General features: G+C 35.6%; 1 protein-coding gene across 4 annotated transcripts in view; it reads left to right on the top strand.

Moving 5' to 3' along the window:
* Glyp (glycogen phosphorylase) overlaps positions 1-15,944 on the top strand; it is a 148,892-nt gene that overhangs the window by 72,929 nt on the left and 60,019 nt on the right. For all 4 annotated transcript variants that reach the window (XM_080167704.1, XM_080167703.1, XM_080167706.1 and 1 more), the window contains exons 11-13: positions 2,827-2,990; positions 3,678-3,810; positions 4,008-4,111. In XM_080167704.1, the coding sequence (XP_080023830.1) occupies positions 2,827-2,990; positions 3,678-3,810; positions 4,008-4,111 (401 nt within the window). The remainder of the gene's footprint in view (positions 1-2,826; positions 2,991-3,677; positions 3,811-4,007; positions 4,112-15,944) is intronic.

Below are 15,944 nucleotides of genomic sequence, written 5' to 3' on the forward strand. Positions count from 1 at the left end.
TACATCGAATTTAATAAGATAATTATATTGGATATATACATATAACATATAAATAGGTTTAAACAGAATAAATAGATAAATAAATAATTTACACTATGATACAATGGGGTATCATCATATAGGCAATGACGTCCAAGCTTTTTTTTTGGGGGGGGGGGGCGAGGGGGTAAAAATTCAAACTTCAAATAGGGGGGGGGGGGGGCGGGGTAATCACTATATTATAACATATAGACAATCAGTATTAGCTTTAAGAAGCTGAAATTATTAAAACTTTGAATTTACTTAATAATTTTACGGAAATTTGTATCCATTATGTACTAGTACAAAATATGCTTCATGTTTCCGATTTGATATTTAAAACGTATTTAATGATTTGGTTAAATTGTTACACTTTTAATAAAAGATTGAATTTTAATATCTGTAACTTTATACTATTTTCAAAAATTGATTTCAAATAGTTTTTATTTATGTGCATTTATATAAATGTGCTGAATTTTAGAGCTGTAACTCTTTTATGGGTTGAGATCATGCAGTCTTACTTTTGGTTTCAAAAAGTGGCACATCCGCTCCCCCCCCCCTTTCATTGTAAAAGAAAAATAAATAAGTAAAAATAATTTGAAAATTTTGATGGTTACCCTTCAAATGCTTATAGTGGTAAAATATTAGTTATCTTATGCTTTAATCTACCCTCGTATAAAAAAACTACATTATAAAGTGTACATGGCATTTTATAATTCTATTTTTATTGCATTTTTACTGTAGATAGTTTTGAATCAAATACAAGCGTAGGAAAGAAACAATTTAGTTTTACAGTAAAGCTTTCCTGTATATCAAGATCAAAACGTGTGATGTAAAATAAAGAGCCCCAAATCTATATAATTCCATAGATATATTATAGAATTAAAGCTTTTTTGCGTTGTTTATTTTTAATATTGCTTTGATTCTTTTTCTTGATACATCATTCAACATCAAAATTTCCTCCATCCAAGTTTGATTGTCTTATTTCCCAAATTTTGCACTAAAGGGATAATTCCACCAATTGTATTTTAAATTGAAATTTATTGATTCTTATACTTATTTAATCTTAGAAATTTAAGTCATTATATATTTTGAAGACTTTTATTAAAAAACAAGACTGGTAAACAAGTCACTTGTGAATTCTGAAATTTAAAATGTGTGTTTTATTCATACAATCAAAATAACTACAATCATATAGGTGTCTTTTTCGATTATTATAATAGTATTCATGTTACTTAAAAAAATAAGAAATTGTAACTTGAGTTGCAATATTTTTAGTATAATAACAAACATTTGTCTATAATATAAAGTAGAACAAAAACTGTCTGCCTGTCTGTGCAAATATTAGTTCAAATATTCTTAACTTCTGTTCCAATTATAACTTGCTTTTATAAGTATATACCTAGTAAAATAAAACTGGGGTTTAGGGCAAACCTCTGATTACACTGATAATACTTAACAACCAAACAAAAACATAATTTGGGGATGAACCCCTCAAAATTGTTTATTCTTGTTCTATTTAAAAGAACTATCCCTTTAACAATTTATCGCGTTGAAAAAAAGTTTTTGCAATCTTTTGCAGACAATTTTCCAAAACAAATATATATATTATGCAGTTTTGTAAAATGAACAGTTCTCTATTTCAATTTTGTAATTTCTATCTGCATTATATTGCTGTGCGATAGATTTGCAATTTTTAGACCTTGATTTTTTTCTTATTTATATCAAAATAGCACAAAGCTACGCATTAATTCATTTGTTGTGTAATACTAATTAATTAGATGCAAAAACCAAAAAAATATAGAAATAGATAAATTTCTTGTTTATAAATAGCTTACACTATTACAAGAACATAAATATTCACTTGTCAGTGCTTTTTATTAATTCTTAAAATAAACAAGTTGACCACATAAACCCTATTTTTAACTTTATCCCAGGATTCTGACAAACAAGTCTAAGCGAAAATTTTCTCTTAACCCACTTCCTTCTTCCCCTCCCCCCTACTTATTTCCCACTTCCCTTTAGTTACAGTTTCAAGGCAACATTATGCCACAAAAATTTCCAAATTTTTTTGTAACTTCAAATGGAATTAATTTGCTGAATGTTCCCTAATATACTCTAACCTGAAATAAGCTTTGTGATCCACTTCCTGCCGCAGTGAAGATGCTATAAAAGAAAAGCACAAAGCAAAGTGTTCCACTACAGTTTCTTTGGTAATATGAAACATATTATAGTAAACTGCGAAAAAATGATCATATTTATACTTGTTGAACGGTCATTGCACAATAATTGTTTTTATCAAACTTACTGAAATATTTTTGATGGATTTTTGTAATCAAAACTTTTCAATTATTAAACATTTCTATTTTTCAGAATTATTGAATCTTTTACTTTTCTTGTTTTTGTTTTTAAGGGGTGTTACATTGATAAATCAAATTTGATCCTTTTGAGTATCTATTTTGAGAAGGATTGTAAGCGTAATGATATTTTATATCACAAATTTTCTTACTTAAATAATAATATGATATACAATTATCTTTTGAGGTAAACTATATGGCAGAAAATTTAATTATTATTTAATTATAATCATAGACAATTTAAAAGCCTTGAGACCTCTTCAATCTTTGGGGGAGTGGGGGGGGGGGGGTGGAGGAAAGAGCAAATGATTGGTTCCTCAAGGAGAAAAGTAAAAAGAACATGAAATGAGCTGAATTTATTGTTTTATTCATAAAAAGAACTTGAAATAACCAATTTACCGTAACTAAGCGCCTGTAGGATTATTTTTATTATAATTCTGATTACTTTCAGGCTGTTCTTGACCGTAACCTGGCCGAGAACATCTCCCGTGTGTTGTACCCCAACGACAACATGTTTGAGGGCAAGGAGTTGCGTCTGAAGCAAGAATACTTCCTCTGTGCGGCCACCCTTCATGATGTCGTCAGGAGGTTCAAGCACTCCAAGTTTGGTAGCAGGTACGATTGTGTCAATTCTTCGTGCTTTCCTTGTAAAAGTAATGTCTTTCTTGTTCTTATCTTAACGTCTTTCATACCCTCACAATTTCTATAAACCTACAAGATATGCATTATTGTTTAGCTTTAATTTCAACAGATTTGATATCGTGTGGGGTGTATTAGTCCCATTAATAACTTATAGGGAGGGATAAATGATTCTGGTAATTTTTTTTTGTTCAGCAAAACCCACCTCTTGTTCATATTTTCTTTCCGTTCAAACTCACTTTCCCTAGTTTTTATTAAATGTAGTTTTGACTTTCAATTTAATATAAATATATAGATTATTAATTTGTGCTTTAATTTCGCTGATAAACATTTATTTTTTGCCAAGTAATAAACATATTCTTTAAATGGGTTTGGTCAATAGAGATGTAATTATTATTTGTTATGTGTAGTATTTTTGAAACCATTGTATTTTGATTAGAGTAAAACAGCTAGAAGGAGAATGGGTTAAATAAATGTATCTCCCCATCACAACCGCCTTGTGCCACCTTTCTATTGGGTCATTGAAAATCAATCAATGGTGTAATATTAGCACAGCCAAGTAGAATAAATTAATTTAGTAGCAGACGAAAAAGGTCTTTGAAAAAGGAAGTAAGGTAGTTGTCTGTATATATATCTATACTATAGATCTGTTGTATTTTGTAGGGAGATGGCACGTACCGACTTCAGTCACATGCCTGACAAAGTAGCTATCCAGCTGAACGATACCCATCCTGCCCTGGCCATTCCTGAGCTCATGAGGATTCTTATTGATGAAGAGGGCGTGGAATGGGCCGAGGTGAATTTTTAGAATAATTTTACAAAAAAATCTTTGGTTTTATTTTTTTGTATGTATTGATAATTTGATATATTATTGATATGCTCTTATATTCTGTATACTATATTCTGTAGTAATTTGTATATAGGAGAAAGAAAGGGTAGTGGATTAATAATCATAGTAATAAAAACGTCACAAACAAATTTTTATTTTAATAGGCTTGGGACATCACAGTAAGATGCTGCGCTTATACCAACCATACAATTCTGCCTGAGGCTCTGGAGAGATGGCCAGTTTCTATGCTGGAATCTATCCTTCCCAGGTAAAATGAAACTATGGCGTTACACTAAGTGCATCCGCTCGTTGTCGGGAAGGTGATAGATTCGAACCTTGGCCCGACACCTTGTCATAACTAAAAACATTATAAATGGCTTTAAAAAATAGTTAGAGTAGGGGGAACGCCTTGTCTCAAAACAAGCACAACTTATTACCATGCTAAGTTAAGACTTCAATCATAGGTCGTGCATTCAAAGGGTTGGTTGTCTGAAGGGCGTTTGACCAAATAAGGTTTGGTTGAGAGATACATTACAAATAAGGGGTATAGTCCTTTCCATGACATCGCTCCATATGGGGCGATGATTTTAATTGATCGCCTCTTATGACAAGGGGCGATGTATTGGCTCCTTGAAAGGAGCGATTTAATAGCCCCTTATAACAAGAGGCGATGTTATGACTCCTTGAAAGGAGCGATTTGATAGCCCCTTGCCCTAAGAGGCGATTAAATGATCCTTTATCGCTCCATAATCGCTCCTTCTAAAGAGGTAATGATATGTCCTCTTATCCCAAGGGGCTATTTAATAAAATATCGCCTCTTCATGGCCCCTTCACTATTATATATATCTTAGTCCCTTGATGGCCCCTACATCGCTCCTACATCGCCCCTTCATCGCTCCTCCATCGCTCCTTCTCCAAATTTATATTACATTGTACTTTGATGGCCCCTACATCGCCCCTCCATCGCTCCTACATCGCCCCTTCATCGCTCCTTCTTCAAATTTATATTACATTGTACTTTGATGGCCCCTACATCGCCCCTCCATCGCTCCTACATCGCCCCTCCATCGCTCCTACATCGCCCCTTCATCGCTCCTTCTTCAAATTTATATTACATTGTACTGTGATGGCCCCTACATCGCTCCTACATCGCTCCTACATCGCTCCTCCATCGCCCCTTCATCGCTCCTTCTCCAAATTTATATTACATTGCAACTTGATGGCCCCTACATCGCTCCTTCATCGCTCCTACATCGCTCCTTCATCGCTCCTTCTCCAAATTTATATTAAATTGTACTGTGATGGCCCCTACATCGCTCCTACATCGCCCCTTCATCGCTCCTTCTACAAATTTATATTACATTGCAACTTGATGGCCCCTACATCGCTCCTACATCGCTCCTACATCGCTCCTACATTGCCCCTTCATCGCTCCTTCTCCAAATTTATATTACATTGCAACTTGATGGCCCCTACATCGCTCCTACATCGCTCCTACATCGCTCCTCCATCGCCCCTTCATCGCTCCTTCTCCAAATTTATATAACATTGCAACTTGATGGCCCCTACATCGCTGCTACATCGCTCCTCCATCGCTCCTACATCGCCCCTTCATCGCTCCTTCCACAAATTTATATTACATTGTACTTTGATGGCCCCTACATCTCTCCTCCATCGCTCCTCCATCGCCCCTTAATAGCCCCTTACCTTAATTTATATAAAAAAGCCCCTACATAGCCTCTCCATCGCCCCTTAATAGCTCCTTACCTTAATTTATATAACATAGCCCCTACATAGCCTCTCCATCGCCCCTTAATAGCCCCTTATCTTAATTTATATAACAAAGCCCCTACATAGCCTCTCCATCGCCCCTAATAGCCCCTTACCTTTATTTATATAACAAAGCTCCTACATAGCCTCTCCATCGCCCCTTAATAGTCCCTTACCTTAATTTATATAACATAGCTCTTACATAGCCTCTCAATCGCCCCTTAAAAGCCCATTACCTTAATTTATATAACATAGCCCCTACATAGCCTCTCCATCGCCCCTTACCTTAATTTATATAACATAGCCCATACATAGCCTCTCCATCGCCCCTTAATAGCTCCTTACCTTAATTTATATAACATAGCCCCTACATAGCCTCTCCATCGCCCCTTAATAGCCCCTTACCTTAATTTATATAACATAGCCTGTACATAGCCTCTCCATCGCCCCTTAATAGCCCCTTACCTTAATTTATATAACATAGCCCTACATAGCCTCTCCATCGCCCCTTAATAGCCCCTTACCTTAATTTATATAGCATAGCCCCTACATAGCCTCTCCATCGCCCCTTAATAGCCTCTTACCTTAATTTATATAATCCTTACCTTAATATATATAACATAGCCCCTACATAGCCTCTCCATCGCCCCTAAATAGCCCCTTACCCTAATTTATATAACATAGCCCCTACATAGCCTCTCCATCGCCCCTTAATAGCTCCTTACCTTAATTTATATAACATAGCCCCTACATAGCCTCTCCATTGCCCCTTAATAGCCCCTTACCTTAATTTATATAACATAGCCTCTACATAGCCTCTCCATCGCCCCTTAATAGCCCCTTACCTTAATTTATATAACATAGCCCTACATAGCCTCTCCATCGCCCCTTAATAGCCCCTTACCTTAATTTATATAGCATAGCCCCTACATAGCCTCTCCATCGCCCCTTAATAGCCTCTTACCTTAATTTATATAATCCTTACCTTAATATATATAACATAGCCCCTACATAGCCTCTCCATCGCCCCTAAATAGCCCCTTACCCTAATTTATATAACATAGCCCCTACATAGCCTCTCCATCGCCCCTTAATAGCCCCTTACCTTAATTTATATAACATAGCCTCTACATAGCCTCTCCATCGCCCCTTAATAGCCCCTTACCTTAATTTATATAACATAGCCCTACATAGCCTCTCCATCGCCCCTAAATAGCCCCTTACCCTAATTTATATAACATAGCCCCTACATAGCCTCTCCATCGCCCCTTAATAGCCCCTTACCTTAATTTATATAACATAGCCTCTACATAGCCTCTCCATCGCCCCTTAATAGCCCCTTACCTTAATTTATATAACATAGCCCTACATAGCCTCTCCATCGCCCCTTAATAGCCCCTTACCTTAATTTATATAGCATAGCCCCTACATAGCCTCTCCATCGCCCCTTAATAGCCTCTTACCTTAATTTATATAATCCTTACCTTAATATATATAACATAGCCCCTACATAGCCTCTCCATCGCCCCTAAATAGCCCATTACCCTAATTTATATAACATAGCCCCTACATAGCCTCTCCATCGCCCCTTAATAGCTCCTTACCTTAATTTATATAACATAGCCCCTACATAGCCTCTCCATTGCCCCTTAATAGCCCCTTACCTTAATTTATATAACATAGCCTCTACATAGCCTCTCCATCGCCCCTTAATAGCCCCTTACCTTAATTTATATAACATAGCCCTACATAGCCTCTCCATCGCCCCTTAATAGCCCCTTACCTTAATTTATATAGCATAGCCCCTACATAGCCTCTCCATCGCCCCTTAATAGCCTCTTACCTTAATTTATATAATCCTTACCTTAATATATATAACATAGCCCCTACATAGCCTCTCCATCGCCCCTAAATAGCCCCTTACCCTAATTTATATAACATAGCCCCTACATAGCCTCTCCATCGCCCCTTAATAGCTCCTTACCTTAATTTATATAACATAGCCCCTACATAGCCTCTCCATTGCCCCTTAATAGCCCCTTACCTTAATTTATATAACATAGCCTCTACATAGCCTCTCCATCGCCCCTTAATAGCCCCTTACCTTAATTATGTAACATAGCCCCTACATAGCCTCTCAATCGCCCCTTAATAGCCTCTTACCTTAATTTATATAACATAGCCCCTATATAGCCTCTCCATCGCCCCTTAATAGCCCCTTACCCTAATCTATATAACATAGCCCCTACAAAGCCTCTCCATCGCCCCTTAATAGCCCCTTACCTTAATCTATATAACAAAGCTCCTACATAGCCTCTCCATCGCCCCATAATAGCCTCTTACCTTAATTATGTAACATAGCCTCTACATAGCCTCTCCATCGCCCCTTAATATCCCCTTACCTTAATTATATAACATAGCTCCTACATAGCCTCCCCATCGCCCCTTAATAGCCCCTTACCCGAATTTATATAACATAGCCCCTAAATAGCCTCTCCATCGCCCCTTAATAGCCCCTTACCTTAATTTATATAACATAGCCCCTACATAGCCTCTCCATCGCCCCTTAATAGTCCTTTACCTTAATTTATATAAAATAGCCCCTATATAGCCTCTCCATCGCCCCTTAATAGCAAATTTATATAACATAGCCGCTACATAGCCTCTCCATCGCCCCTTAATAGCTCCTTACCTTAATTTATATAACATAGCCTCTCCATCGCCCCTTAATAGCCCTCCATCGCCACTTAAATGCCCCTTACCTTAATTTATATAACATAGCCTCTACATACATACAGACAAAGATCCTGTTACTTTATTATAAGGATTAAAATAAAATAGTTATTAACCTCCCCAGGACCTATGAGAAGCTACCCTATTAAGGAGAACGATCTCAGGACCTATAGGAATCTTCACTGTAAAGGAGAACCATATTGGTATAAGGATTAAAATAAAATAGTTATTAACCTCCCCAGGACCTATGAGAAGCTACCCTATTAAGGAGAACGATCTCAGGACCTATAGGAATCTTCACTGTAAAGGAGAACCATATTGGTTCAGCGGTTAGCAAGATCCTTCGGTACAGACAGACATTTATACATACAGACAAAGATTCTGTTAATTTATTTTAAGAAATACAGATAAAATTGTTATAAACCTTTCCAGGCCTAAAACCATCTCAGGACCTAATTTCTGCCGTTGACAACTCGAGTTAAGTTACTATATTATTTTTACAATGTTTAACTTATCTGTTATTATTGGCTGACGAAAAGTTTGGGCAAAAAAAAAGATTTATTCTTCAATGAAATATCTCTCCAGTATAATTTTGGCAAGTGCTAATTTATTAAGAATAAAGTTTGCCACAAATTTACCAAAAAATCTCATTGTCATTTCGCCAGGGAGGATTAGGATAGTTCCCAAAGTGTTATAAGTTGGCTTATCCAAGAGTGCTGTCTAGTCTCCAAAGTTTTATAATACCGTTTTCTTATTCGTTAGATTAACAACCTTGGGGACTTTTTATTGTTTTGTGATTGTTTAGTTCATTAAGTTGAGTGTCTAAATGTTTCAACCACTAATTCTAAACTAAAGAAGGGGTAATTTTGTGAATCATCAATGGGAATAATTAATATATAAACATACATATATATACAGTGTTTTTTTTTATGAGAGCATTTTTGAAAGCAATTTTACCCTACTTATAGTTATCAGAATTTAATGAGTAATGGCTTATTCTCTTCGTTTTTTATAACCATTAACAGAAAAGCAAAACAATATTTCAGTTTTTATTTAAAAAGTACAGTAAATTCAAAATTTCAAAACATGGGTGTCAACATCTAAAATAGTTATTTCTCGCATAGTATTATAAACGGCTTTCCGCGGATATAAAAAGTACAATTATGAGATTAAAACTGGGTTTAATCTTATGATTGTACATATCTATATTCGTAGAAAGCTGGATATAATACGATGCTAGACATAGTTTTTTCGTATGGATGAGAACCGGTTCCTATCCACCGGATTCAAATGAATACGAGAAATGGTTTTAGCGCATTTTTCTTATGCTCAAATCTTCTACCCTTTCCAAGAATGGAGGGAGTACATTGGGGGGCCAGTATTCCCTCCCTGGTTGAGATATGGCCTTCAAATTTCAAAATGTTCTAGTACATGTCACAAATAGTATCTATATAAATTTTTAGCTCTATATCTCAACTTTGAAGCGTTTTGCAGCCATTCTTGCAAAGGTAGATTATAAGAAAAATGCACTAAAACCATTTTTAGATGTTGACACCTAAGTTTTAAATTTTTTAATTTACTGTACTTTTTGAATAAAAACTGAAATATTTTTTGCTTTTCTATTAAAGGTTATAAAAAAGAAGAGAATAAGCCATTAATCATTAAATTCTGATAACTATAAGTAAGGAAAATTGCTTTCAAAAAATTTCTCATAAAAAAACACACTGTATATATGTATATATATCATTTTATCGACAATCGTCTTATCCCTGTAGATCTCTGATTATCAGAGCATTTTTGAAATATTTGCTGCTTATTTTTTGGCTGCCTTTGGCAAAATAATTTTTTTCATAAAAAATGTATACAAAATTATCGTATTAATTTGGTAAATATATCATTGCACTTGAATTATTTTTAAGTCACTAACGGCTAATCCCATAGATGACCCTAGGAGTACTTTAATGAATAGATGTGGTGGAGAGGGGGGGGGGAGGGGGAAGGTTAAGAATTTAAGGGAAGTGATACCTTCCGGGGGCTGAAAGTGTTGGTCCCCTCCCCAAAATGAAAACTTTTCCTGCGAGTAAAATAAGCTTCAATGTAAAGGAGAAGCATATCGGTTCAGTTGATACTGATAAACATCCTGTTACGTTAATGTAAATATTAGTTTAAGGATAGTCTGTATAATCTCAGGGAGAAAGGAAACATTAGGCAATTTTTACAATAGTCTCCAAAGTTTTATAATGAAGTTTTCTTATTCGTTGGCTCAAAACTTTGGGGACTTTTGTCATATTTTGGTTGTAGTGTTGCAATTTTGTGTATCGTTATTAGGGATGGATAAAAATTTATCGGCCATTGTCTTATTCCTTTAGATCCTTGGTATAATCAACTGAATAACAGTTCCAACAACAAAAATTAAGATATTGCTTCGCTTTTTATGGACAAATATCCTGTTATTTTATTATAAGGAAAAAAAATAAACTATCTTAAAATCATCTCAGGACTCAGCGGTTAGCAAGATCCTACGGTATAGACAGACAGACATACATCATATCGGTTTAGCAGCAAACGAGATCCTTTGCTACAGACAAAAAAAAACTTTGTATATCGACTAGCGGCTACGCCCCCAGCATCTATTGGCTCTGTATTCAAAGGGGAATGAATTAAAGCCTAAAACCTTCCCAGGACTTAAAATAGAATAGCCTAAAACCATCCCTCGACTTAAAATAAAATAGCCTAAAGCCATTACAAGACAAATATTAAGCTTACCTGAAATAGAAAGCCCAATCTGTTTAGTAGTTATTGAGATCTTAAGTTTCAGAACAGAAAGCCTTACTAACGTGGACAAACGCAGGATGTTTCGGACAAATGTCGGAGTGGACATTATATAAGTAAAACGCAGAAGTGTCTATAATATCTTAAAAATTAGGTTTCAACAACATTTGTTTAGTTATTTCTACACAGGTTAGGTTAGGTTAAGATATAAATATACAAATAAGCCCCCTGCAGGGGTTAGGCATATAAAAAAACATATTTGACAGTTGTAAACAATGTGAGAAAAAAATATGTTTTAGTTTAATGAAATGTTCTATCTGTTTCAAACCTTTGCCTTTCGATAGAACTTACCTACTTTGGAAAACTGTTAGACTGATTTTAAAATTTCAGTCTGTGAGAAAAGATATTCAAGATTTTTTTTTGTTTTGAAAGATTTTTATCTTATAAATAAAATAAAAGACACTCCTGCGTTTTACATAAGCAATGTCCACTCCGACGATTGTCCCATTCCTAGGTTTGTCCACTCCAACGTTTGTTTATGTTTTACTACTTTATATAATAGGATAATATGTATTCTTCTTTTATATTTCTCTTTTCTTATTCACTTGCAGCTGCGCTCTTTTTAATGTAAGGAGGCAGAAAAATAGCCTAAACCAATTAGGGGCTTAAATCTGAAAATGAAAAAGCAAAAAACCATCCCATGACCTATGTGAAGCTTCCCTTAAATGGAGAATTTAGTCAGTTTATGAAATTTTTAAGCTTCAGACCAAAAAAAATACTTTTTTTGTTAAAAGAGAGACTTTTCTACAATTAGGGTTAGTCCTTTCGTCATTGCTCTTCTCATTAAGTTAAGCATGTGGTTTTCTCTGCTATTGTTAAAGATAGACTGTTGAGATTTTTAGTGAATATTCCCATGACATATGTATATCCAGTCTATAAATTATTTTGTCTGTCTCTCAATTATGCTTCAAAAGACTTAGGTTTCGTGATAATCTTTGAGTAATAGCATATTCTCTTAAAGTCTGCTCTATAACTTACTTTGTCTGTTTGTCCATTATATGATCCTTATTCAATATTCTATTTAACTAAAAAATTTCATTCTCTTAGTTTATTCTTTTTTCTTTATTTCATTATGTTATTATATTATTTATATTTATTTTATTAATTCATTATATTTTCATTATAATTTTCCTTTTTAAATGCGAAACTTTTCTATAGTAAGGATTGGTTTGTCCGTACGTCCAAACGGTTTGACGACATTTTCTTTAATTTAGACATGTTATAAATATCCTATCGATTTCAAACTTTGCAGAATGATTTCTATAACAGTTGGGTACAATACTATATTCATTACTAGAAAGTATGTACGTCCATTTTTTTTGTATAATATCATTGTCCCATTCATCTGGGTTTTGGAGTAATGTTTCTTAGGACAACAAGGTTTAGTATTATAATCAAATACTAAAAATAAAATTATGCCCTTTTACTATATTCTATACTAGCAGATTCGCCCCTAGCCTCTAGGGGCTTTGCCCCAAGAGGTGATAAAATTTTTTTTTGGCGAAATTCGTAATAGGACCAAGAAAATCTTCAGCAAAAAAAAAATGGGGGGGGATTTTTTTGTTTTTGGGGGGGTTGGGGGTATCCCACCCCCCAAGAAAATAGCCTAAAACCACCACAGGACCAGTAGGTATATTCCCTGAATAGTAGAATATAATCGGTCCAGTGGTTACCGAGATCTTAAGGACTGACAGACGGACAGACAGACGGACAGACAGACAGATTGATGGACAGACATCATTCTACTTTGTATTATAGATTTACGCTAATTTTAACAAAATTTATGTTTGACCTCCTGATTTTAGAGCTTTGCTTTTGTGAATGTTGTTATCCTTGTTATCTTGCTTTTTTTCCTTTTTCATAACCTATTATATAAAGTAGTAATCTTTTTTTTGTCTGTAGAAAAGCTAACCGCTGAACCTATATGGTTCTCCTTTACAGTGAAGCTTCTTTTAAGTTCATAGAGGGTTTATAATTATTTCGAGGGAGGGTATCTCCACCCTCCCAGAAAATTCACCCCAAGAAAAATATTACCCCATCCCCTCAAAAAATCTTTTTAACTTTTTAAAAGCAAAGCTTTTCTATATTAAGGATCAGTCCGTACGTCTGTAACGGTTAGCTATTTTTGTTAATTTAGGCATGTGATTCCTGTAGTAGAAAGGTACGATTTAGAAAGTCTATAATCATTATCAGAATATCCGTACGTCCATTTTAAGCATACTAATTATTAACTTAGAACAAATTTTTATGTATCAAAATTATCCGATTAATCTGATTTCTGGGATACTGATTCCTAGGACAACAAAATAGAATGTTATAAGCGAATCATATCTATAATCAAGTCCAAAAAATGTGAGTACGTCCTTAAGCATTTTCCTGCATGTAAGCAATTTCTCAATAAATTTACTTACAATTTTGTTTCGAATTTTAAATTTATGTTCTGACTATTCAGTTCTGACACTCTACATTATTAATGTTCATTAAACTTTTTTCTATCGTTTCAGAGCTTTGCTTTTATAAATGTTGTCATCCTTGTCATCCTTTTAAAACTTAAATTTAAAACTGTAGAGGGTCACATTCCTTCCTTACCTTAATGCCCTACCTTCTATAATGAAGGGGCAATACAATTACAGAGGCTGTACAGGAGCCATAAAGGGCCTATGTTATATAAATTAAGGTAAGGGGCGATGAAGAGGCTATGAAGGGGCTATGTTATATAAATTAAGGTAAGAGGCTATTAAGGGGCGATGGAGAGGCTATGTAGGGGATATGTTATATAATTAAGGTAAGGGGCTATTAAGGGGCGATGGAGATGCTTTGTAGGGCCTATGTTATATAAATTAAGGTAAGAGGCTATTAAGGGGCGATGGAGAGGCTATGTAGGGGCTATGCTATATAAATTAAGGTAAGGGGCTATTAAGGGGCGATGGAGATGCTTTGTAGGGCCTATGTTATATAAATTAAGGTAAGAGGCTATTAAGGGGCGATGGAGAGGCTATGTAGGGGCTATGCTATATAAATTAAGGTAAGGGGCTATTAAGGGGCGATGGAGAGGCTATGTAGGGCTATGTTATGTAAATTAAGGTAAGGGGCTATTAAGGGGCGATGGAGAGGCTATGTAGAGGCTATGTTATATAAATTAAGGTAAGGGGCTATTAAGGGGCGATGGAGAGGCTATGTAGGGGCTATGTTATATAAATTAAGGTAAGGAGCTATTAAGGGGCGATGGAGAGGCTATGTAGGGGCTATGTTATATAAATTAGGGTAAGGGGCTATTTAGGGGCGATGGAGAGGCTATGTAGGGACTATGTTATATATATCAAGGTAAGGATTATATAAATTAAGGTAAGAGGCTATTAAGGGGCGATGGAGAGGCTATGTAGGGGCTATGCTATATAAATTAAGGTAAGAGCCTATTAAGGGGCGATGGAGAGGCTATGTAGGGCTATGTTATATAAATTAAGGTAAGGGGCTATTAAGGGGCGATGGAGAGGCTATGTTATATAAATTAAGGTAAGGGGCTATTAAGGGGCGATGGAGAGGCTATGTAGGGGCTATGTTATATAAATTAGGGTAAGGGGCTATTTAGGGGCGATGGAGAGGCTATGTAGGGGCTATGTTATATATATTAAGGTAAGGATTATATAAATTAAGGTAAGAGGCTATTAAGGGGCGATGGAGAGGCTATGTAGGGGCTATGCTATATAAATTAAGGTAAGGGGCTATTAAGGGGCGATGGAGAGGCTATGTAGAGGCTATGTTATATAAATTAAGGTAAGGGGCTATTAAGGGGCGATGGAGAGGCTATGTAGAGGCTATGTTATATAAATTAAGGTAAGGGGCTATTAAGGGGCAATGGAGAGGCTATGTAGGGGCTATGTTATATAAATTAAGGTAAGGAGCTATTAAGGGGCGATGGAGAGGCTATGTAGGGGCTATGTTATATAAATTAGGGTAAGGGGCTATTTAGGGGCGATGGAGAGGCTATGTAGGGGCTATGTTATATATATTAAGGTAAGGATTATATAAATTAAGGTAAGAGGCTATTAAGGGGCGATGGAGAGGCTATGTAGGGGCTATGCTATATGAATTAAGGTAAGGGGCTATTAAGGGGCGATGGAGAGGCTATGTAGGGCTATGTTATATAAATTAAGGTAAGGGGCTATTAAGGGGCGATGGAGAGGCTATGTAGAGGCTATGTTATATAAATTAAGGTAAGGGGCTATTAAGGGGCGATGGAGAGGCTATGTAGGGGCTATGTTATATAAATTAAGGTAAGGAGCTATTAAGGGGCGATGGAGAGGCTATGTAGGGGCTATGTTATATAAATTAAGGTAAGGGGCGATGGAGAGGCTATGTAGGGGCTATGTTATATAAATTAAGGTAATGGGCTTTTAAGGGGCGATTGAGAGGCTATGTAAGAGCTATGTTATATAAATTAAGGTAAGGGACTATTAAGGGGCGATGGAGAGGCTATGTAGGAGCTTTGTTATATAAATAAAGGTAAGGGGCTATTAGGGGCGATGGAGAGGCTATGTAGGGGCTTTGTTATATAAATTAAGATAAGGGGCTATTAAGGGGCGATTGAGAGGCTATGTAGGGGCTATGTTATATATATTAAGGTAAGGATTATATAAATTAAGGTAAGAGGCTATTAAGGGGCGATGGAGAGGCTATGTAGGGGCTATGCTATATAAATTAAGGTAAGGGGCTATTAAGGGGCGATGGAGAGGCTATGTAGGGCTATGTTATATAAATTAAGGTAA

The sequence above is a fragment of the Acartia tonsa genome, chromosome 7, assembly GCF_053477335.1.
Source record: "Acartia tonsa isolate MP-2025a chromosome 7, ASM5347733v1, whole genome shotgun sequence".
NCBI lineage: Eukaryota > Metazoa > Arthropoda > Copepoda > Calanoida > Acartiidae > Acartia > Acartia tonsa.